This window comes from Sminthopsis crassicaudata, chromosome 2 (genome assembly GCF_048593235.1).
Source record: "Sminthopsis crassicaudata isolate SCR6 chromosome 2, ASM4859323v1, whole genome shotgun sequence".
In the NCBI taxonomy this organism is placed as follows: Eukaryota; Metazoa; Chordata; class Mammalia; order Dasyuromorphia; family Dasyuridae; genus Sminthopsis; species Sminthopsis crassicaudata.
This window is the reverse complement of record NC_133618.1, coordinates 670,827,838-670,853,636: the sequence shown is the minus strand read 5'-3', so window position 1 is coordinate 670,853,636 and position 25,799 is coordinate 670,827,838. Positions and strand designations below refer to the sequence as shown.

Genomic DNA, 25,799 nt, shown 5'->3' with positions numbered 1-25,799 from the left:
GTGATGCAGTTCTTGGTCTACCCCTACCTGCCCCCTCATGCATGACTTTAATCTTAAATAATTTCAGTTGAAGTGGGCTATAATATATTATGGCAATACAGTAAGTATTTGAAAATCCCCCAGTTTTAGAGCTCTGTATTATATACAGTGACTCTTGTTAGATGAGTTAGACAAAGGCAGACTTTGTAAATGCTCGATAGATTGACAGCCTGGGGAACTGAAAGGAGTTTAGTCAGTGTGGAGTTTGGGTGGGCTGCATGAAGATTTGTTTAAGTATTGACAGAAATCATGTCTTGTTCTGTGGGACGTGGTCACTTTTAGAGAAACAATAAGAGATTAACATCAATTTTCAGTTTATTTTAGTTTTTGACAACTTCTCAGAAGGAAGCAGGAAGGAGAAGGGAATAAACATTTTCATAGTATCTATTGTGCACTTGTTACTGTGATAGATGCTTTCCAAATATTGTCTCACTTGATCCTCACAACAACCCTGGGAGGCAAGTGCTGTAATTATCCCCATTTTACAGATGAAAAATGGAAATATACAAAGGATAACTGACCTTTTCAAGGTACAGCAAGTAAATATGTGTGGCTAGATTGGAATTCAGGTCTGCCTTAATTGAGATCCAGTGCTTTATCCCTTGTGCCATCAACTACTTCTGGGTAGAAATAAACCTGTGATTTTATAGGTAAAAAAAAAAAAATTACCAGGGCAGATTATCAGCTTAGATCTACCCTATACAATGCTGAGAATTTAATGGGAATTTAAGTTTCTTTTTTTTTTCCCCAAATTTTTTTTTTCCCCCCTGAGACTGGGGTTAGGTGACTTGCCCAGGATCACACAGCTAGGAAGTGTTAAGTGTCTGAGATCAGATTTGAACTCGGGTCCTCCTGAATTCAGGGCTGGTGCTCTATCCCCTGCGCCATCTATCTGCTCCAGGAATTTTAGTTTCTTTCCAAAGTTCACACAATCTATATCTTTATGAGGGATTAGATGATTACCTACTTCCTAACTTGAAAGTCAGTTTATCATATACATAGAGTGCAATACTATCTCTCTATTTAATAAAAACTGCTTGTTTATTCCTTTTGCTTTTATATATCTCATCACACCAAATCTTTTCAAATATTTAAACATCCATTTAAAACATTGGACTCATAATAGGGACGAGTCTTTCCCAGTGTACATTTTAACAGTCTGTCTCCTGGGGATAATATGTATCATTCAAAAGATAATTCTTTATGCTAAAAAGGTTAAAATGCATCCAGCATGCTATTAGGGAGAACATCTGTAAGGCAGTAAAACTCCTAATCTCCAGATGCACTGTCACTGGCAAATGGCCTCTCCTAATTACTAATCATTTGTCCTAGGACATGCTTAAATAAGGGTAGACAGTGTACTAGGATATGACGCACAATATGGGAAGGGCATTATGGACTGACTGACCTCTCAAGGTCTCTTCCATTCCTTTAAGCCTTAGCTTCAGTATATAAGTGATCGATCCAGAATTATGGAATCGGAAACAATTAGAATCTTGAGTTTTAACCCATTCCTGACTAAGAAGCAGTGGATGAAAGGCCAAGCTTAAGAGTCAAGTATCTGGATTCAAATTCAGCCTCAGATAATCATCAACTTGATGGTGCTGGTCAAAACTCTCAAACTTTCTGAATTCCAATTTTTTCATCCAACATTAAGAAGTAAAAAGAGCAGCTCACAATGCGAGATGATGGATTACAGTACAAATCAGATAATGTCTGTATAATATACTGCTTTGTGAACCTTAACTCCATAAGTAGATGTTAATTTTTATGAGCATCCTTGAAAGTGGTTATTTAGTTCTTACGATAAGATCCCTCCTGAAAAGGAATCCACTATCTCCTCAGAGAGTCCAGTGTACTTTGAAAGTGTTCATTGTTGATATAAAGTTTGTTTTCTCCTTTCATGAAGCTGAAATCTCCCTTCCTCAAGCATGGAAAGCTACATAGATTAATCTGGAATGCTCTGAGAAATGATGGAGCCCAGCATATGGCTCAAAATCTGGGAAATAAATTATGTCATCCTTTTTGCATGAGTTCCATCTGTGCCTCAAATGGAGGGCTAGGAGTTTAAGAGGATTTCTACCCTCTCTTCCACTTTCCCCAGATATGATTTGACTAAAACAATGATACCTTATGGAACTCCAGAGGGCATAGTCAAGATTCAATGAAGAGCAGTTACTGACTGGCCTGAGAAAGAAAACCAATGGAACAAATCAGAAAAAAAAAAACAGTTAGTATTCTAGTCTTTATTCAGAGCAGAAATTGAGATTATTAACCATTATCTCACAGAAAAGCAGAGAAGTAAAATGGAAAGCACCTGGCACAAAGGAAATATTTCATTCATTTCTTTGTTAAAGTGAATTGTGAGCTCCATAAGAATAGGGAATGGTCTTCTGTTTGTTGTGTTTTCCCTTTCTTTGTCTAACAAAATGCTGAGCACCATGCCTGAGATGTAGCAGGCACATAAATGTTATTGAATATCTGGATCCATACCACGTGTGTGTGTGTGTGTGTGTGTGTGTGTGTGTGTGTGTGTGTGACACAGACAGAAAGAGAGACAAAGTCAGAAACAGAGACAGACAGAGAGAGGGAAGAAATGAGGCAGGGAGGAAGCAAGGAATTTAGAGTCAATTTGAAGTCAAATGAATCTATTTTTATTTTATTGTATACATCTATATTTATAGATATAAATATATTATGGTATGTATATTTATTTTTGAAATGAGTCACACAGTAACTAGCAATTATCTAGAACTGCTAGGCTATCACACTAGCAGTACCCCCACTTCTAGCTCCTAAAGTTAGCAAACACCAATTCACACAAACAAAAAAAAATTGTCAGGGGTGCTTCAATGGTTGTGAATGAAAGCTAACTGTTGATATATCATTGATTTTATTTTTGTAACCTAAACATGACACTGTAAGATACAGGATTTGTGGATTTATTTATTTTTATAAGTCCATAAAATGTGTTTTGATTTAGTCATCTCAGCAAACAAAATCTATTTTGGTCCCTGTTGGAAAGTTCCTGAGAAATCATCACTCCCACATAAAGTTCCCAGGGGAGACTCCATGACCAGCAGCTTGACAATTTTCCTGGGTTTTCATTGTGACCCCAAATTTCCACAAATTTGGGGATACTCACATGTATCTTCTGACAGAATAATAAAATATGCTTTCCTCCACACTAGATGCCTGAATTCCCAAGTGTTAGAATAAATTTTATTGTACAATAAACTGCATATGTATATATATTTTTAAGTATCTATAAAGTCAAATTCTGAATATATTTAAGGCACTGTACTTAGTGCTAGGAAAGCAAATACAAACAGAAATACCATCACTGTCCTAAATGAGTTTATTCATTAATGGGAGAAATTGATATTTAAAAGGGAACTGAAGAGAGAGGGATATTGCACATTATAACATATATATGTATGTGTCTAAATGCACACACACACACACATACACACATATATATATTATATATATATATATATAATACACAATGCAGATATAAAAATGCGTGTAATTGTGATCTTATAGAATGCAAAAGAGAAGCACGAGTCTTGATTCAAAGCCTTAATTGAAAACACAAACACTATGCACTGAATGATTAATTATAATACTTAAATATATTAAAAGGGACTGTTAATTTTATTAGTTTGGAAGATCCTTAGTGAAGCAGATCTCAGCCCATTCTTGTCTGCTCCATCCTACATGATTTTTATTCTTAAATAATTTCACTTAAAATAGACGATGGAATATAATCACAATATGGTACTAGACCATTCCTAATTTTTAGATCTCTCTATTGTATTCACTGATTTTTGTTGGATAAACATCAAAGATCATTAAATATAATTATATATATATATATATATAAATATATATATATGTATATTTAAGAATCAGAAATTCCAATTTGCTGCTGTATTACCATAATGTGAAATTGCCTATTTCAGTTGAAATTAATCAAGAATATGATTTTTAAAATTTAGTTTTGAATGTGGATTTCCTTTTCCTACCTCCCTATCATCTGGTAGGGAGCTGGGTTCTTGAAGGCCATGCTGGCACAGCACAAATGGTAGAAAGGCATTTCAGGGGCCTAACCCTAATTCCCAACTCTTTGAAGTATGTAATAAGTTCCGAGAATTCATTTGGGAGTATTTGGGATTTTTGATATTAAGAAAATTGTTGATACTGTGAATAGGGACAGATTTTTTTTCTTCCAAAGGGAGCAAAGAATCTTTAATTTATTTTTCTAATTATGGAAAATAGCCTTGACCAAATCCTATAAATCTTCTGTCTATGTCACCATTTGGGATTCACTAATTCAGAAGATGTGACAATCAGTGATGGCAAAGACCCATGTAGTTTGTATTGTAGAAAGAGTGTGCCTTGAGAGGTTCCTAAGGGACTTCTACTTGCTCCTGGCAGATCCTTTGTCTTCTCAACTTTTAACATCTTATGTGCAGAATATAATATATTGAATGGAATAAAGTATAATTTCTACTTTATCCTTCTGAGTCTGTCTTTTATTCCAAGTCAGTAAAGTTTGCTCTTGTCATGTTCCCATACTGCTGACCACTTTATACTTCTCAAAAACTGGAACCAGCAAAGGCAGATGAATTTGCTTAGTGGGAAACTTAAGGCCAGAATCCAGGTCAGGCCTCCTCCCTTTCTTCCTCCTCATAAAATGTAGCGAGCTGTTGTTTCCAGAATCTGCCGGATCGCTCTCTGGGAAGAGATCTGCTGTGTCTACTCAAATCTCTGACAGGTTCTTCTTCCTGTAGTGAACCGTTGTCTCCAGGCAGTTGGTGTTAACTCTTGTCCAGAGAAGTGACTTCCCTTCCTTCAGAGAGCCGACTTCCCTTCCTGCAGAGAGCTACGTCAAGCCAGATGTAGTGCAGAGTCTTCTCTTCTCTCTGGAGTGGTGTCCTCTTTTATCCTCCCAGAGAATGGGCGTGGGATAATGCAAGGGCTTCTGGGAAGAACCACTTCAGCCAATGAGCTTGCTCCTTCTATCAAGTCAACCTGAGTTCTCACCTTGTAAATGTCCAGACAACCTGAATTCTCACCTTGTCACTGTCCAGACAACCTGAGTTCTCACCTAGTAATCCTAACAATAAACTTTTGTTCCTTCAGTCAGATATTATTTGTGCTATAAATGAGATCTTGCTAATTTCTTTAACTGGAGGATCTTCTAAGAGGCACAGTTTTCTGGAGATGTCAAAACACTATTCATTTCTACATGTTTTCATCAAGGGAAAAAATGAAATTATTTGAATCTGAGAAAAAGACGCAAATTTTTAGGTATACAATTTAATGAAAAGGAAATGGACTGCAAAAAAAAAAAAAAAAAAAAAAAAAAAAAAAAAAAAAACCCAAACAAACAAACAAACAAACAAAAAACCAGTGATCTTCCAATTTAAATGTTAAGCCACAGTAATGTGTTTTGATTTGTTGTTGTTGTTTGCTTGCTTATTTTTAGTACAGTCTCAGGGATTTTATTTCTGAAATGGATACTTCTACCCCACTGAGATGACCCAGCCCCTTACTATCAAAGATCATTTTGAAGCTCTTTAAAGTGTTTTCCTCTTTCCAGTTAGGAAAATAATGGCCCTCTTGTCTTTTAACAATGGTTTACAAAAACCCATCCCATAGTCACAGCTTAACAAAGCTATCATTTGACAGTGGGACAAGGTGAATATTAGTTATGCGTGAGTATCACATACCGACTTGAGTCATGGCCCCGTTTGCGAAACACAAAGCAAAGTATGGGCATCTTGCCCAAGGTCATCAGGACGTTTACACCACCATTAAGCTGGAGTCATTATCTGACAATCTCTAGCTGTCCAATGAAGAAGAGGCATATTTGGAGTCATTTCAATGGCACATTGAAAGGGTAACTAATGATATTGTAGAGCAGGATGTATTTTTCACAGGGAGGCACTGGGGCATGATATGAATTATGAAGGTAGGTGAGTTCTGTCTCATCATTTTAATGTGGTATGAAAGAGTCAGCTAAGCCAGCCTTCATAATTTGGGCAAGTCAACCCATAGCCACTTATTGAAAACATCAACAACCATTGATAAATGCCTATTATGTGCAAAACATTCAGGAATCTGACATACTGACTAGACTGTTACCATCATAGTAGGGTAGACAGACTCAGTTCTCGGTGATTATATATATCGATTCAATTGCCTATGCCCATTTATTTTTAGGATACCAGGTCTACATTTTCACAATGGACTTCTTCTCACTAAGGGAATCATGACTCTGGACCATTCACAAACTAGAAGCGACTAAGTACAACAATTCAGAAAGAACTAAATTTGAATCTGGCCTTAGATATTAACTGGGCAATTCTAGGCAAGTCAGTTGCCCTCTGTCTGCCTCCGTTTCATTATCTGTGAAATGGGAATAACAACATGATCTTCCTCTAAGGCTTATTGTGAGAAAAAAGCAAGTTATTTATGAAGTGACTATCATAGTGTAGTTCTTAATAAATGTGGGCTAAAATGTATATATATATACATATACATACATATGTATACACACATACATATATATGTGTGTGTCTATGTTTGTATGTGAGTATATACATATAGTTTAAATATGTCTGTGTCTTATGTGAGTATATAAGTATAGTTTAAATGTGTCTGTGTGTCTATGTCTATATTTATGTTTTAAATTTTGCTCGGATTTGTCACCGGGTATCATTTTCTTCTGGTAAGGAAATGACCAGAGATAAATCATCTTCCTAAGTAATTTTGAACCACAAATCAGAGAACACTGCCACTTAAACAAATTCTGTGGCCTACAACTGATTTTCCTTCTTTCATTTTCTGCCCATTCTCCACCACAGCCTTTAAGCTTCTCCTCTTTTTGGCTCAGAAGTTGATAACTGACTCCTGGCCCCTTCTGCCCTGACTATTGAGTCTCTTGCTCCTTGCTCCTATTCCTACTTCTTAATTTAGAATGTCTCACTTTAATCTAGTGGAATGGAAGTGCAGCATTATTGACAGGGAGATTTATCTGGATATGTCTGGCACACTGACGCCAGCTGAGAACTGGGTTATCTTGTGGTTTATTACATCTTTATTTCTTCATGAGTGTTTTGTTTATATTCTGAAGTTAGGAATTATTTAGTATAATAAAGACCGCAGAATGTTCTCCTGTTATCCCAACACAAAATTTGGATTAAGCTACTCTCTCTGATACTATCTACTTAGGTTCTCCTAGGTGTCACACAGAGTCAGTTTCATCATATTACTGGCATCCTTCAGATATCAAGCAAACCCTCTCTCCCAAGCACACTCATAGGATCATCGGAGGAGGTTTATGAAAAGACCCAGAGAGCAAACCAGGACAGATTATTGTTGACATCATCGGAAGGAATACCCACAGTGATAAGATCACTTATCCACTGGAATATTGATATATCTGAGCGACTCATATAATTGACATAAGAGGATAACTTGGGGTGCAGATTGCAATTTATTTTTTTTAAAGAGTCTTGAGCTTTTTGAAGAAGAGGTTGCTTAGTCATTATTTTCAATACATGAATGTTGTTATCCCCTATACCTCCAAAATGAGTTTCCCTGCCTTTTCCAATTCACAATCCTTCATGCTGAGTGATTTAACAGCCTCCGGTATAATTACTGTTCTATGGAATATTCCTTGGAAACCTCTGATCCTCCCCCTATGGATCCTTTCATATCAGTTTTTGGAAATGAACCATATTATTACTAAGCCCCTGCCCCATAGGAGCTCCATCAAATAGACCCTTCCTCATCATGAGGAATAATGTCAGCATATTCAATTAAAAACAATTTCTCACTTGTGATACTACATGGATTTTGGGGAATAAGTAGAGCATTCTGGTGCATGCTTCAAAATGTGGAGGAAAGGCCAATCATGTGCCTACTTTCTTGTAACTAATCTTGACTGCCAGAGGCAATTCATTGAATAAATTTGCTAATTGAATCTTCTCCATTTTGTTTTGTGTTTTTTCCAGCTCTTGTAAATGTGAAACTCTGGGCCATTGATCGACAATGTTTTCAGACAATAATGATGAGGACAGGTCTCATCAAGCACACAGAATATATGGAGTTTTTGAAAAGGTAGGATGTTGTCTTTGTTCCTTTTGGGATTTTGATGTCTTCTCGGCTGTTCTGTTTCTCGACTGTAGCATCATACCTTGTCCATGCTGGTAACAAGGGGATCAGTGGAGTAAAGGGAAGTGATGCTTCTGGATGCTGAATGCTACTATTGCTCCATTGGATGATGTGCTGGAGAGGGGGAAGTCTCCAGCAACAGACTAATTGTTGGAGAGGCTGTGTAGTTAGTGACTAGAAGATTGAATTTGTAGTCAAGAAAACCTGGGTAAAAATCCTACAGTAGGTGTCTACTAACTATGAGATTATGAGAAAATGTTCAATCCTTCTGGGCCTCCATTTTCTTTTCTGTAAAATCAGGAGGCATAACACATTCAAAGTCCTGTCCAATTTTAAGGGAAAGGGGAGAAGGGAAAATATTAAGCACCTACTCTGTTCTAGGCACAGACAATCCTGAAAGGTAATTTGAATCATTATCTTATTGTCTATAATCCTATGACAATTTACACAGAAAATTTCCACTAATAAGAAAAACATATTTCAAAGAAACAGAGATGTAGAATAGATCACCTCATTTTTTCTCTTTAAAAACCTATTGCTAAAGACATATATGGTACATTTCTAAGTAGATATGTATGACAAATCCCCCATAAAAATATTTCCTGATAAATGAGGAAGAATAACAGAAATTAATTGAATATAAAAATGATAGACAAATCCATAATCCTGACTTTAATTCATTGAATTACATATGGCACAGATCTACAAAACTAAAAATTTGCCATCCCCAAAAATGTTTATTTTGAGGCAGGTCAGGTTGAGTGTGGTAGTGAGGCCTGAAGGAGGTGAGTTATTGCCCTCCTTTGGAAGCAGAAGGAAAGAATTTCCTATGATATAGTCAGAATTCCTTTGTTCACATAATTAACATTTGGAAAAGACAGAGTAGCACAGTGAGAAGATACCTGGGCTAACATTGACTGCTATCGACCTCATCACCTTGAATAAATGACAAACTCTAAGGTTCTAATTTCCTTCTCTATCAAATGAGATAGTGGGGTATCTATTCTATACAAATTTTAGGTCTATGGTTCTTTGAAATGCCTACTATGTGCCAAACACAGAGATACAAGGCAAAACCACCCTTTCCCTCAAAGAGACTCGATTTTTATTGGAAAATATAAATGTCATCACAAGTTCATGCCTTTAGAGCTTTCTCAGAGACCATCTGGACCAAGCTTTTCACTTTTTATGAGATGAAACCAAAGCCCAGAGAGGTCACACAAGGGGATAGTAAAAGGGTTAAGATCTGAGTCTCAGTCCTATTGCTTCAGAAGCAATTAGTGGTGTACTGCATCATTCCTTTTCCACTGAGAAATCAGTACAGATTCTGTGCTTCATTCATTCCAAAGGGATCCAGTAACTTCGTAATCGAGAGAACCTTTGCTCATAATACTTTATGCTGTGGCAGGTAACCATGTCTCCTTGCAAGCTGGGGCTTTGGCTTAGAGAGAAAATTTTGAGGAGAGAGAAATAAATTGGTACTATCTTTCCAAGGATCATAGCAGCCAATGGAATTTTTACTTGGAACATTTATATTAACATAAGCCCAATGAAATAACTTGTCAATTAATCTCAGTTTTGTCACTGAAAAGTGCGAAATTTTATCATAAATTTGCTAGAAGATGCCAAGGTTGACTGTGGCTTCTTCCTTTTCCCTTTCTTCCTTTTCCCTTTCTTCCTTTTCCCTTTTTTCCTATTCCTAGCAGTGTCAGGGAGCTCAAAGATTTGGCAATGATATTTTATATTAGAGCATTTCATGTAGATAATTTATTTGGCCTCTGACTCAGCTATTATAAATTGCCCCATCTCCATATACAGTTGTTGCTGTTAAGAGAAAAAGTCGTCTAATGTTTAATTAGATGGCTAATGGTAGCATCCTCCAGGGTTTATGCTAAAAGGGACATAATGGGACCAGAGTCAAAGTTCAGTGAGTAGAATGCAGAAGTCTGGGTGCTCAATGAGCATCCACTGTAAGAGAAATCTTACTCCTAGTTTTTCACTGAAGTGATGGTGTGTCTTTTAGTCATACTCATAGAAATTATATTGGTTAATGGCCTACTGTGATCAGTCCTGATATTGGATTCCAACCAATGGGATTTTAAACCATGAAACCTACTCATTATTGTTCATCTCTAAAAAACATTGCACCTACTTAAGGGACAAAGGTATCTCAACAAGATTGCTTAACCATTGAGATCAGTTAAGTACATTTTAATCTAAAGTACCTTTTTTTCAACCAAGAAGACACACACATACAGTATATATGTATGTCTACACACACACACATACATATATATATATATGTGTGTATAAAACTCAATATATACATATTACATATATTATATATGCATTATACATATATAGTATATATATAAAACTCAATATATACATATTACATATATTATATATGCATTATACATATATAGTATATATATAAAACTCAATATATACATATTACATATATTATATATGCATTATACATATATAGTATATATATAAAACTCAATATATACATATTACATATATTATATATGCATTATACATATATAGTATATATATAAAACTCAGTATATACATATTACATATATTATATATGCATTATACATATATAGTATATATATAAAACTCAATATATACATATTACATATATATGCATTATACATATATAGTATATATATATAAAACTCAGTATATACATATTACATATATTATATATGCATTATACATATATAGTATATATATAAAACTCAGTATATACATATTACATATATATGCATTATACATATATAGTATATATATAAAACTCAATATATACATATTACATATATTATATATGCATTATACATATATAGTATATATATAAAACTCAATATATACATATTACATATATTATATATGCATTATACATATATAGTATATATATATAAAACTCAATATATACATATTACATATATTATATATGCATTATACATATATAGTATATATATATATAAAACTCAGTATATACATATTACATATATTATATATGCATTATACATATATAGTATATATATAAAACTCAATATATACATATTACATATATATGCATTATACATATATAGTATATATATATATATAAAACTCAATATATACATATTACATATATTATATATGCATTATACATATATAGTATATATATAAAACTCAATATATACATATTACATATATTATATATGCATTATACATATATAGTATATATACATACATATGTAGGTATTTAATTAATATATTTATGATAACAAAACACCTGGAAGTTAAGATCTGACTTCAAGCACCACTTTTGTCACAAAAAGTCACTTCCCTCATCAGTGGCCCAAACTGCCTTTAAGACTATTGTGTTTAAAGAAATTGCTGATCTTCATTGATGGAGGGAATTTTCCCTCCAACAATAATAATAAGTTAAATTCAAAAAGGAAGGAGAAGTTCGATACTCTACTAGAGACCAGGGAAAAGACAAAAGCAAAAAATCATTGTTGCCTAAATAGTATGACTTGACAAATAGATTCTCATCATAAACCAAAAGGAAATCACCAGCCAATGCTGTATATCTAGTAATCAAATTCAAAGTTTTCAGTGTCTTCCTGTCACTGACCTTCAGATTATTATTTTCAGAGGTGATTTGGTTGGCAATTGTCACTCTTTTGAAGCTTAAAAAGACAAACACTGGACCTTCTATGGAAATATTCCTATGCAGTCCCATCTCATTTAACCTTCCCAGCAACTCTGATTAATAAATGGTAGATATGTCTTATATTCATTTCCTAGATGAGAAAACTGGGTGCTAGAGTGTTGAAAAGACTTGCCTCAGATCACACAGTGAACGAATATTCAACAGAGCCAAGGCTCTTGACTACATTAGATCTTCTGACTTCCAGTGTCATGCTTTCTGAATTATACGATGTTCCTTCTTATTTAGAGTAGGTCTAGACCTTTTTTGATTTCTGTTCTCTTTTCTGTGAAATGAGTCTGCACCTTACTGGCACATAAGAATATTAGGGGGAGGAGTATAACTTGGAAAGGGAGCAATAGTAGTTATTATAATGAACTCAGAAAACAGAAGCAAACTAAGAATTATTCTTTTAATTTACATGTTTTGGTTTAGCTGCAGTCCCAATTCTTAGGCCTTCAGATGAGCTATGAGATTTTTCTCCCAAATTTATCAGATTTTTACTTGCATTTTTCCACTCTAGTTGCTGCAGTCCCCTCATCCCCTTCATTCTCTATCATATTGTTAATGCAGATGAAATTTAAGAATGCATCTTAAATCTCTATTGAAAATCAATTCCAGCAAATGATCTTACAAGGCAAGCATAAATCCTTACAGAACATGATAGATAGAAATAGACATTAGAATATTGCTGCTTAAACCAGCTACTGTCAGAATATTTACCATTTTACTCATTTTTATGGATTTTTTCTTTCCCTTTTTTTTGTATGATCACTTATAAGCACACATAATGTAAGTATAAGACTCTACTGTTCTAGAACTATATTAATAAAAAAAATTCTGAAAATTAACACCTGAAAATTGGCTTATAGCATTATTCTATTTTAATGAGAAACCCAGGAAGAATCATATTAATAATTTGATGTCAGATTTCCCACATTTTCTATCAGTGTCTTTTTATTGCAAATGATGTAGCACAATCATGATATAGCCTCTGTCTTTTTAAATTTTTTTTTGTGGTTTTAATTGTCTTTTGTATACAGTAGATGAATATCAAGGAAGCTATTATACAATATTGCTCTACTGAGCCAATCCCATTGATGTGACTGTTGTAGACACCAGATTATGGGAAGCACCAAAAACGGGTTCAGTCATGTAAAAATTCATAGTGGTCTTTGTCTTTGGCAAGTGGTAAGTTTATTTTGGAGAAGAGATTACAGACAAAATGAAGAGATTCAATAAACTCCAGGAATAGGGAATATAAAATAGAGGGAGAGAGCATAGAAAAGAGGATTTAATAATTAATGATGGAAAGAGCAAGTTCTCTAGTGGAACTATTTATTAGGAGAAAGGAAATACTCCACGAGATTAGAGTATGCCCTTAGGCTAAATCCTGAAAGTGACTCAGTAAACTATAAGGAGGAGAAGTAGGGTCTGGAGAGACACTACAAAGAATGGTGGGATTAGGGAATACCATGTGGCATAGAGGAAAAAATAGGAGAAAGACACCATGAGGCATAGTGTCCTAGAAGAATGACCCAAAAGAGAGCAGTGAATTGATTAGTTGCTGTCCTTCATTTTGAAGAGGACCAAAATGTTCTTATTATGTTAGTTGAACATGCTGTGTTTTATCAGACCAATAGGAGCTCTGAATGCTCAAATTGGGCACATGGATATTTGAATTAGCATCTCTAATTTTGTGTATTTTGCATTTCCTCTGGGCTACTTCAATTCTGCTTTGCTCATAGAGCACAGCACCTTCTCTGATGAGGGCATGTCATTCTGTGTAGTCCTGTGCCACTGTCTCCCATATTATAGGATCCATTCTAATGTTCTTAAGACAGACCTTGAGAGCATCCTTGTAGTGCTTTTTTGACCACTTTGTGAGCTCTTGCTCTGTGTGAGTTTTCCATAAAATATTTTTTTTTGGACAAGTGTACATTTGGCATTTGAATAATGTGGCCACTCCAGTAGAATTGTGGTTTCTGAAGTAGAGCTGGAATTCTGGGTAATTTAGTTTGAGAAAGGACTTCAGTGTCTGGCATCTTATTCTGCCAAATAATCTTCAGAATCTTCCAAAGCTAATTCAAATGGAAGTTTCCTAGCATGCCGTTGGTAGTCTGTCCAGGTTTCAAAAGGCATACGACCATGACATCAACATGGCTCTATTGACCTTCAATTGAGTAATCAGTCTAATTACCTCTCTTCTTCCACACTTTCCTTTGGAACCTTCTAAACACTGAACTATCTTTGGCAATGTGTTTGTCAATCTTATTACTAATGTGGCAATGTGGGAAATTTAAACTCGGGGACATGACTGGAATTTCTGAGAGGACATGACAAGGTGAGGCTGTTCCAGACCTTCTGTAGAGGGTGGGCCTCAGAAGGTTGATACACCTTGGATTCTGAATGGATGACCTCCCCTGAGGGTGGAATCATGGAATCTCTCTGCCTTCTCTCTGCCTGCGCCAGAGAGTAATTCTTCAGTTTCTCTCTGCCTAACATATTCACCATTCCAGACCACATCACCAAGGCCTATTTAGGCTTGAATTTCTTTTTTTCTTTTTTGATGAAAAATTTATTTATTTTTTTGGCTGAGGCAATTGGGGTTAAGTGACTTGCCCAGGTTCACACAGCTAGGAAGTGTTAAGTGTCTGAAGGCAGATTTGAACTCAGTTCCTCCTGACTTCAGGGCTGGCGTTCTATCTACTTTGCCACCTAGCTGGTCTTTTCTATTTATTTTTTAAAATTAATACATTATTTTCTCTCAGTTCCACCAGTGGAAAATAAATATGCATAGTCAATAAAAATCAATCTCCAGAGACTATGCCAAAAAAAAAAAAATTATCTTCTTGTGGACACTCAGGCTACTACTTCTGCCTGGAGACTAGGAGTCTGTTTCATCACCAATACTCTGGAATGATGGCTGTTCTTTGTGTTGATCTTAAGGCCTTCAAAGTTGTTTTTGCTGTTAATATGCAAATTTCTTCTTCTGTTCTGGTATTTTCATTCTGAACCAGTTTATAACTACCATTCCCTTCATCAATTTTAAAAACAATACAATAGTATTCTATTGCATCCCATATCCCAATTTGTTCAGCTATTTTTCCAGTTGACATACAGTGTCCTGTTCTTTATTATTCTTCATCACCTTGAAAAAGGACTCACCCAGACTTTAGACCTGACATTAACATCTATAGAGAGTTATCACAAAGCTAGGAATGAGAGCCAAAAGGAAGAGTGAGGATTCAAAACAAGTTGGTCAACTTGACACATCTTAGATAGAGGAGGGGTGGTTAGACAGTAGTTTTCTTGCGCAAAATAATTTGGAGTTTTAGTGGTTTTAATGGATGGAAAACTTAATAGAGGTCAACAGTTTTACATGGTTATCGAAAATAGATAATGCAATTAGAGGCTGAATTAAGAGGATGGTAGGACCCAGGATAAAGGCTATAGAATTCAATAGTTTTATTATGGCCAGCAAACAAATTAAATAAAATAAGTAGCTTCACTAAGAGAGGGATGGAACCATAAGATAGCTGTTGTATTCTACCTTTGTCTGAGTTTGGGGTTCTATCCATGATGCTACATTTTCAGAACCTTAATAAACTATTGATCCTTTGGAAAAGTGTAATCAGGAAGATGAAGTGCCTCAAGACCATGGATTGGTGGAAGAAATAGAAGGGAAATGTTTAACTTGAGGAAGAGATGATGGCCAAGAGGAGAGAGAACATGGAGGCAACATGTATGTTTTACATGTTACATAGAACAGAGCACTGAGCAGTTTGTGGAGTGTTCAACATTGTGGCTTGAGGTCAGGACAGCTTTTTACTATTAGAGTGACCAGAAGTAGAGCAGGTTAAGAAGTGCTGAATTCCTTTTGCCTTAGAGTTCATCAAAGAAAGGCTGAGTAACCCCTTGTGGGGGGAGGTGACAGAGGGATTTCTATTAAGGTATGGTCAGACAGGAAAAGTTAATGACATATATTGAAGGGGATGTGGGAAAACTGGGACACTGATACGTTGTTGGTGGAATTGTGAAAGAATCCAAACATTCTGGAGAGCAATTTGGAACTATGCCCAAAAAGTTATCAAACTGTGCATCCCCTTTGATCCAGCAGTGTCACTACTAGGTTCATATCCCCAAAAGGTCTTAAAGGAGGGAAAAGGACCCACATGTGCAAAAACGTTTGTGGTAGCCCTCTTTGTAATGGCAAGAAACTGGAAACTGAGTGGCTGCCCATCAGTTTTAGGGAATGGCTGAATAAGTTATGGTATATGATTGTTATGGAATATGTTCTGTAAGAAATGACCCACAGGATGATTTCAGAGAGGCCTGGGGAGACTGACAGGAACTGATGTTGAGTGAAATGAGCAGAACTAGGAGATCATTTTATATGGCAACAATAAGACTCTACAACGATCAATTCTGATGGACATGGCTCTCTTCAACAATGAGATGATTCAAACTAGTTCAATTGTTCAATAATGAAGGGAGCCATTTACACTCAGAGAGAGGACTGTGGGAACTGAGTGTGAATCACAACAGAGCATTCTCACTCTGTTGTTTGCATGCAGTTTTCTTTTCCTTCTCAGGTTTTTTTTTTTCTTTTTAGCTCCTATTTTTCTTGTGCAGCAAATAAATATATGGTTATGTACACATATTTTGGATTCAGTATATATTTTAACATGTAATGGAATACTTGCCATCTAGAGAAGGGGGTGGGGAGAAGGAGGGGAGATTTTAGAACAGAAAGTTTTGCAAGGGTGAGTTTTGAAAAATTACCCATGCATAAGTTTTGTAAATAAAATGCTATAATAATTTAAAAAAAACATTTAAAAAAGTATGGTCAGAGCTAGATGTCCTCTGAAGGTCTTCCAACTCTGAAGTTCTATGAGAGAAAAGCTGATTGGGTCTACTTTTTAGCAAATATTACAAGTCACTATATTGAGTCATCATGGGTAATGACTGGGAAAGTGTATGTTACATAAAGTTGTAACTTAGACTATTTAACCCATTATGTGTAATTAACAACCTCTATTATTACAACAATTAATAATAATAATTCATTTTTATATAGTACTTAGTTTTGCAAAGTGCTTTGTAAACATTTTCTCATTTGATCCTCATAACAACCCTGCAAGGTGTGTATGTGTATATATCTACATCTCTATATCTATATCTATATCTATCTATCTATCTATCTATCTATCTATCTATCTATCTATCTATCTATATCTAGATAGATAGATAGATAGATAGATATAGATATAGATATAGATATATACATATCTATATATATGTCTAGATATAGATAGAGATAGAGATAGAGATAGAGATAGAGATAGAGATAGATGAAGGCACTAGGGATCCAAGAGCAAAGCAAAGTGACTCATGAACAAGTTTGTAGTAAAGGGCAGACGTGAGGGCTAATCCTGATTCTTACTCTAATTCTGGCATATCATTGGATCATAGATTTAGAACTGGGAGGAACCTTATATGCAATCATGTCCAATTCCCTCATTTTACAAATGAGAAACCCAAGGCATGAAAAGAGCAAATCACCAGCCCAGTGTCATACAGCATGTAAAAATCTAAAGCAGGATTTTAAACATGTCTCCCAATGTCAAGTTTTCTTTTTAACATATTACATTTCTTCTGAAGATACCTAAGATCCTTGTTACTATTTGGCTGGGTCTAATTCTTTGTTATCCCATTTGGGATTTTCTTGGCAAAAATATTAAATTGGTTTGCTATTTTCTTCTTCAGATGATTTTACAGATGAGATAATGGAGGCAAAAAGAGTTAAGTGACTTGCCAGAGTCATACCGCTAGTAGTTATCTGATGTCAGACTTGAACTCGTGAAGATCAGTCCTCCGGACTCCAGATCTAGCATTCTATCTGATGCCTTTAAGGATGCTCTAAAGGATTCTTACTTTATCTAAAACTGAGATGATAGTGTAATTCCTGAATATGGTAATAAATGTTTGATTATTGATAATAAATGTTTAGTTGATTAATTCTATATCTCTGAGCTATATCACATAGAAACTCATGATTTGTCATTGCTCATAGTATTTCTGCATCACTGAATTTGATTTCAATATCAATTTCTATTCTATTTCAATTCTAGTCCCAACATGTTTATGCTTCTTAAGACTTCTCAGCCATGGGGTTTGGCCCAATGCTGGCAGTCAAGGCAACATCAAACTTACCTTCTCTTAGCCCTCCAGAGGCTTCTCACCCACATCTGCATTTCCCAGTTCTCATCACAAACACAGATGTTCCTGCAGAACTCAGTGAAATTGCTAAATGGGGACAGTTAATAAAAACGCTGCTTGTGCTACAGGCCCAGAAGCTGTTCTGCAAACTGCTAGCATTTGCCATTGTTTCTGGTCACAGGAAAATTTTTGTACTGAGGCAGCTATTTTTTAAGAAAACTGATTCACTCTAAGCATCGTCTCTGTTCCTTTCATTAGGTTTCCTAATAGGCAAGTTCCACACCTGATATGTTCCCTGGATAGATCCAATGCTCCCTTGGTCTTACAGAATGTAGCTGTCCATGCTATTTATACTACTTGTGTAGAGAGCAAACAAGAAGACAGAGCAGAAATAAGCTGGGGCCAGTCTTGAGTTGTTCCTAAGAATGTCTCCAAACAATAATGAACAAGCGCTGCCTGTTTACACAACCCACAGGAAAGTCTGCTGATGTCTAGCTCCTTTTTGTAAACTCTCCACTCCTGAAGAGAATCATTGTCCTTAAGTGAGAGAATCACCCATTTCTCTTGAGCACCCATTTCCCAAAGAACACCGGTTTTTGGTGCCAGAGAATCTGGATTCCAATCCACACTATTTGATATTTTATGGATCCAAGTAAGTATTGTTTGTTCTCTGACTCAAGTTCTTCATTTGTAAACTGAAGGATTAAGCTAGAAGACCTCTAAGATCCCTTTTTCTACATCCTACATTCTGCACTTATGATTTGAATTTGAATCTTATCTTATTACCATCTTTGATAATTTGGGTGATTCCTACAAACTTTCACCTCAATTTGTTCATCAATAAACTACAGAAGTGACATAAAATGGTTTCAAAGGGAGGTTTCAGGATGAAATTCTGCCATTCTTTAATCCCATGACTTGAATTTGAATCCTGGCTCTTTTGTGTGTTACCTGTAAGGATCTGGACAAGTTACTTTCCTTTTCTTCACCTCACTTTACCTTTTTTTGTAAAATAAAAGACTTGATCCCTAATGTTGGTTTTAGCTCTTATATTCTGTGACTCTTAAATTCTTCCTGAGGTATAATATGGGCTGAGATCATCTCAGGAGGCTTCTCAAAGTTAGGCTGGGGTCATTTCCTAAAATACAAGTAATTGAGCCTCAGGAACATCCAGAATGAAATTGATGCTTCTCAGTTATATATGGAGAATCAAAGGTGAGTTTCAATTTTTTTAAATAGAGGGGCATGAAAGAGACAAAGCTCATTTTGGTTTGGCAGCCTGCGATCCCCTAGCTTATGGCCAGGAGTGTGAAAGAGATTACACTAATACTGAAGGACTAGGGACCTGAAATTTTCTCAATGTTTTCTTTACAATAATTGTAAATTTCAATTTATATACAATGGTTTGTGAATTTCTTTGTTCACCAATTCCATTCTTCCATTTATTCATTCAACAAAAATTTTAAAGCATGAACTTGATGCCAGCCACTGGGAAGCGTGTGACCAATCTTCCAGTGTTCAATTTCTCTTAAATTACCTGGCCAAACTTCTCATCATACAATAGACAGAAGTTCTAGTTCAAAATCTTTCTAGCTTGTCAGATTTCCAGTGGTACAGCCTCCTAGATCCCAGGTGGTAGAACTTCATAGCTCTAGGAGCCATTAGAGACTCATTATCAGGGATAAAATGCTCCTTTAGTCCAAATCAAAATATTGCCTCACAATGTATTTGCCCTGATATTTGGCCAATGGGTAGATGTGACCAGAGGCTAAAAGGTACCTTAGAGGTTATCCATTCTTCCCATTCATTTTATAGTTAATGAAACTCAGTCCTGAGAAGGGGAAGATACAACTTGGACAACCTTGTAAGTAGCATGGGAGATAATTAGCTATATGCCCTAAACTCTTTTTTTTTTTTTTTTAAATTTTATTATAGCTTTTTATTTACAAGATCTATGCATGGGTAATTTTTCAGAATTGATAATTGCAAAGCCTTTTGTTCCAACTTTTGCCCTCCTTCCCCCCACCTCTTCCCCCAGATATGTCCTAAACTCTTAATCCAAATTACTTCCTACTCCACCATGTTACGTGCATTTTCATGAATATAGTAGCCAATAGAGAAAACAAAATTGTGTTTCTTATATATTACATATGATATCATATATAATATATGTTTTATATATGCTGAATAGAACATGGAAAAAGTGGTTTTAGCCACCCAAGTTTCTAAACACTTTGCCAGTTTGTTTTGATATATGACTTCATCTCTGTAAAGAAAGATCAGGAAAGAAATTTTCTCTACCTTTGCCAAAGAATAACTTACCTGTGAGTGATACATATAAATTGTAGTGTGGAACAATATGAGATTACATGACCATTATATGTCAAAGGCAAGACTTGAAGCCAGATTTCTCTGACTCTGTGACTATCCATTATACCAGGCTACCTCTTATATATTACATTGTTCCTACTCACTCACAGAATCTCAAATTTTAAAATTGAGATTAAGCTCGGACATTACATAAAAATTCTATAGTTTTAAAAAAGAAGAAATTGTATCTGGGCCAAGTTAAGTCATTTAACTGTGGTGACTGGTGTGGAGAGAAGATAACATGCTCTACCCACATTTCCCTATAGTTAATCCTTGTTCTAAACACTGATTACTTTGAAAAACAAATTTAGTAGCACTATCTCCTGTTTTCTTCATTCTCCTTGGCAATGTCTCCCAAATTAAAAACTCAGCAAATATTTATTAAGCATTTATTATGGGTAAAAATTGTCCTATATGCTAGAAATATAAAACCAAGAATGACCCCTTGCCCTTCTTCCTGGGAGATAATAGCAAATACATAGATAAAGAAATACAAAGTAGTGGATAGAGCACCAGCCCTGAAACAGGAGCACCTGACTTCAAATTTGGCCTCAGAAACTTAACACTTCCTGGTTGTGTGACTCTGGGCAAGTCACCTAACCCCAATTGCCTTAGTAATAATAATAATAATAACAATAATAATAATAATAATAATACAAAGTAAATCAAATTATCCCAGAGTAATTTCAAGAGGGAAAAAACACAGAGATCAGTAGGAGAGAAACCAGCAGTTTAGGAGAGACCCTGAAACAGAATTTTTGAAGGAAGCTAGAAATGTAAAGGATGGAGTGAAAGGATTTGAGGGGAAGCATGAGAGACAACTTACTTACGCAAAAGGAGGAAGGCAGGAGATGGGGAATCACATCCAGGGCACAGCAAGTACACCATTTTGTTTGGCACAGAGAATGTGTAGAAGAAAGGCTGAAATTAATCTTAAAGAGAGGTAGAAGCCAGACTGTCGGGCTCCTTAAATTCTAAATGGAAAACTTTTCATCCTATCCTACAGCTGATAGAAAGCTAATGAAGATTTTCAATTAGGAGTAACATGGACACATTTGTGGCATATTGCCTTGGCAGCTATATGGTAGAAGAAGGGAAACGAGGAGAGGTTAGGAAAAGGAGTCCAATGAATAGCATAGCTCTTTAATCCAGGTGAGTTAAAATGAAGGCTCTAAGCTATCGAAGCTTAAAGATTGTGTGAATTGAGAAAAAGAAGCAAGAGCAAATTTTTTTTCTATGTTGCTTCCCTTCATAAGTGGTTGCTAGAATCACAGTCTTCAATTTAAGATGCACAAATTTTCCTTCAGTTCTCCATTTTTTTTATTATAAATGACCATTTTCTTCTTGTGTCATTGCCTTTTAGGAGAATGAGAAATGCCTCCTATATATATATATATATATATATATATATATATATATGTGTGTGTGTGTGTGTCAACCATTTCTTCATTCATTTCCTTGCTCCATAACATGAATCAAGAGGGAAGAAACAGTCAACCCTTATTTGCAAATATATTTCTGTAACTAAATATGCCAGTGTTTCTAGTATGTGTCCAGTAATTCATCTGAATGAATTCTAAAAGGACATACATGTCAGAATACTTTAAAGATTTTTCAGTTCATTTTTCAGAAGAGAAGAGGCAAGTAAATATACCTCTTAAATGTTGAAATCTAATAGATATTTTCCCCAAAACTTCAAGTTTAGTTCAGCTATGGCTCCATAAAATTTGCATTCTTTTCAATTTAAGGGACATAATGGGAAGCATTAAAAAGGAGAGTTATCTTATACTATGTCTAGTGCTGCTTGCTCATAGCCTCGTCCACTGGAGAAGATACATTCTCATTAAGGATGATTTGAGAAATGGATTGTTATAAAAATAATCATTAATTTCCCACTTTCATTTTGCAGTAGAGCCAGTATCTATATTCATTTTGAGAAAGTGTGAGCCTACACTTGCCTATTTCTAATTATAAAAATATTAGTCATCGTCACATTTCATGTATAGTCACACTGAATTCAACATGTGCAAAGTCTGTCTTTCTAATTCTTGTGCGTGGTTAATGAAGCATACAGAACATTTTATCTATGGTGGCAACCCTTCTCCTTTCCAGGAACAAATGTTTTGAATCTTTTAGGAATATGGAATTAAATTCGGAACAAGTACAGCCTGAGGAGTCAGAGGATAAAGGCTAACATTTGCAGGGGCATAATCCAGCAACTTCAAAATCCTGCTTTATTTTGTCTCAAGAGTCATTTTGGATTTGGCACTTAAAAAAAATTTCTTACTATAAATTAGACCAAATGATCTTTTTTCAACTCTGAGGCTCCCAGAGTCAAAATACATAGCCAGCTTTCTTTGTCAAACACTTAAAAACATAGTAGAGAAGATATGAGAATCTCTCTCAGGGAGGAAGCCTTACTGAGTGCAAAGGAAAATCTTCTGCTGATTGAAGTATAAAGAAGGTGGCTTTCATTTCTCCCTGGAAGTTAACAATATGTCAGTCTGGCCCGTGCCAGATGCACAATGTAAGGCTGACAAATGGAGAACAACAGCCCAAGGAGAGTAGGAATGAGGAAGAAGTAATGGACAGAGAAGGGATCTAAGGCCAAGTTGAGCTGGAGGGTGACTTAAGCAGGGAATACCTTCAAGCAACTCTGAGATCTGTTGAAGTTTGAAAGAGATGAACAGAAGCTTGTCATAATTATTGTGTGAGTCAATGATGCCATCTGTCACGCTGGTCAGTGGTGCTATATTAAAAAGTTAGCCAACTAAGACTCTAATCCTTTTACCTATTGCATAGTGCTAGTCTGAATCCTTCCACACCTTTTAAAAAGAGGAGCATGAATTTTTCCCCTTTAGTCACTAATCTCTACTTCCAATATATTTTCCCCCCTTTGGAATTTGATCAACCATACCATTACAATAGCTGGCTTGCTTTTAACCTAAAGGCATAGAATGATGATCAGGTCATAATAATAATGTAATAATCCCTTTCCCATTTTCTAGAATTTATCTCAAAATGAAAGAGATCAACACAAAGCTCCCCAGTTGGAAAAATTCCTAACCTTCCAGTAAGGGTTTAACTCTTCTCCAATTTACATTCTAGTTTATCTCTATCAAACCACTAGTTTATGATTATGAGGCACAAATCAGGGTAAGGAAACTTGTGTTCTGGAGGACCTTGGTACCAGCCCGAGCCCTTGGTCTTAGAAGAGTAGCGATGAGGTGAGACTCATGTGGATGGTCATACATATAGTCCATTTATTCCAAATCTCTCAGTCTAATATACCCTACTAGCTTTTTGTAAAGGGCAGAACTTTGGAGAAATATATTGAAGACTCAACAAGGTGTTAACTCAGTGGGATTGGTTATCTAGTTTAGCATGTAAATTCTTTAGTTCAGAATGATTGATTTAACTTTCACAACAAATAATGGTTCCCTAGTGATATAATGATAGGTTTATACTCAGTATACTGTAATTATGTAATTGTAATAGAGTATATAAAACTGAGAACAAACTCAGCCAGAGATAGACTTCAAAATAGAGACCCTGGTGGTGGCTCTCCTGCCTCCTGCACTGAAAGAAAGACCCATTCCAGAGGGCCTCCAGAAAGGTAGCCCAGACCCCAGGTGAAGGAGACAGGTTCATTTTTCCCAACTCTTCCTCATTCTGTCTAGTAATAGACATTCTAAAACTTTTTGCTTTTTTCTAAAGGTTTCCTGTAGAGGGCCACACTGGGGAACACTGGGTGAGATATAAGACCCTTCAGCCCAGAGTGAACCTGCTAACAATGTCTGGTGCGGTTCCCTATCTCCTCTAAGGTCTCTCAGCCTTCCTGAGAAGTCGGGGGTGAGTGGTGACAACCTGTGTTGTAGTTGAAGCAGAGTGATACCAAGTGGCAAAGAGTCATCTACATATAATAGCAAGTATGAGGTCCCGCATGAAGCAGTATATAATTAGCAAGTTCACTCTGGACTGAAGGGTCTTATATCTCACCCAGTGTTCCCCCACTATCTGTGGCTCTCTACAGGAAACCTTTAGAAAAAAAGCAAAAAGTTTTAGAATGTCTATTACTAGAGAGAATGAGGGAGAGTTGGGAAAAGATCAGACTTTTGAAAAAATGTTCCTCAGTAATTAAAGTGGGTGTGGTCAGTAGCTTCAGCCCCAGTCTTATGTTCTTAGATGACTGACAGTAGGAATTCAATGGCCTTCCTCAGACTCTCCCTTCCCTGCTATAGCTTAACCATAACCACTTTTAGTCTTCAGTTTCTCCTTTTATTTTCACCCGTTATCTGCTATTGTACACCTGATTCCTTCTGGCTCAACTTATGCCCTAGGCAAGACCAAGGATATTATTCCCTACTACTGCTACTATTCAGCTAGTATTCCTTGAAGTAAGTACATTTTTGTTTGTATCTCTAGCAGCTAGCACTATTATTTGTACATATGTAATAGATGATAATAAGTATTTATGGAAAGGATTTCCTATCTTCCTCCAAAATAAGTTTCTCTAGCCTTCCCCTTACCTTTACTCCTTTTTCTTTTAATTAATGAATTTGTTTATTTATTTTAACACACATTGTTTTTTTGAATCATGTAGGGAAAGAAAAATCAGAGCAAAAGGGAGAAATCATGGGAGAGATTAAAAAACAAAAAACAAGTGAACATAGCCTGTGTTAATTTACATTGTCTCCTTAGTTCTTTTTCTGGGTGCAGATAGCATTTTCTGACCAAAATCTATTAGGAATGCTTTGAATCCCTGAACCACTGAGAAGAAGCAAGTCTTTTGTAGTTGATTATTGCATATTCTTGCTATTATTGCATACTGTTTGTTCCTGGTTCCCTTACCCTTATTCCTAATTCTTACAAAGCCCATTAAGATTCCATATCCTCAAATTAAGAACAAAAGCTAACTTATTTTTGAACCAGCAGAAAGTAAGGACCAGAATTGAATTATCTGGTTTATTAATCTTAGGTCTGAGAGAGTCCTAAACTCTGTGATATAAGGACGTCATTGAATCTTTACGAGCTTGATTTTCTTCATCTAGAAAATGGAGATACTAATAATTTATAGTGCTTAATAATTTATTCATCAGAAATCAGAACCATGTCAGAAGTTTCCAAAGTTCCCTGCAAACATATTATGATTTCTGGCAGAAAACAGGCAGAAAACAATCATTTATAAATATTACTATATACTGTATACTAAGCAGTATGGTAAGTGTTGGGCATACAAATATGAATAAAGAAGGATAGCCTCTGTTCTCCAGGA

At 35.6% G+C, this 25,799-nt stretch overlaps 1 protein-coding gene across 2 annotated transcripts in view; it reads left to right on the top strand.

Annotated features, from left to right (window-relative positions):
* The window catches only part of PRKG1 (protein kinase cGMP-dependent 1), a 1,273,864-nt gene that overhangs the window by 808,179 nt on the left and 439,886 nt on the right, over positions 1 to 25,799 (top strand). For both annotated transcript variants that reach the window (XR_012487204.1, XM_074297069.1), the window contains exon 4: positions 8,067 to 8,172. Coding sequence is in view for 1 of the 2 variants with exons in the window: in XM_074297069.1 (XP_074153170.1) it covers positions 8,067 to 8,172 (106 nt within the window). In the remaining variant the exon portion in view is untranslated. The remainder of the gene's footprint in view (positions 1 to 8,066; positions 8,173 to 25,799) is intronic.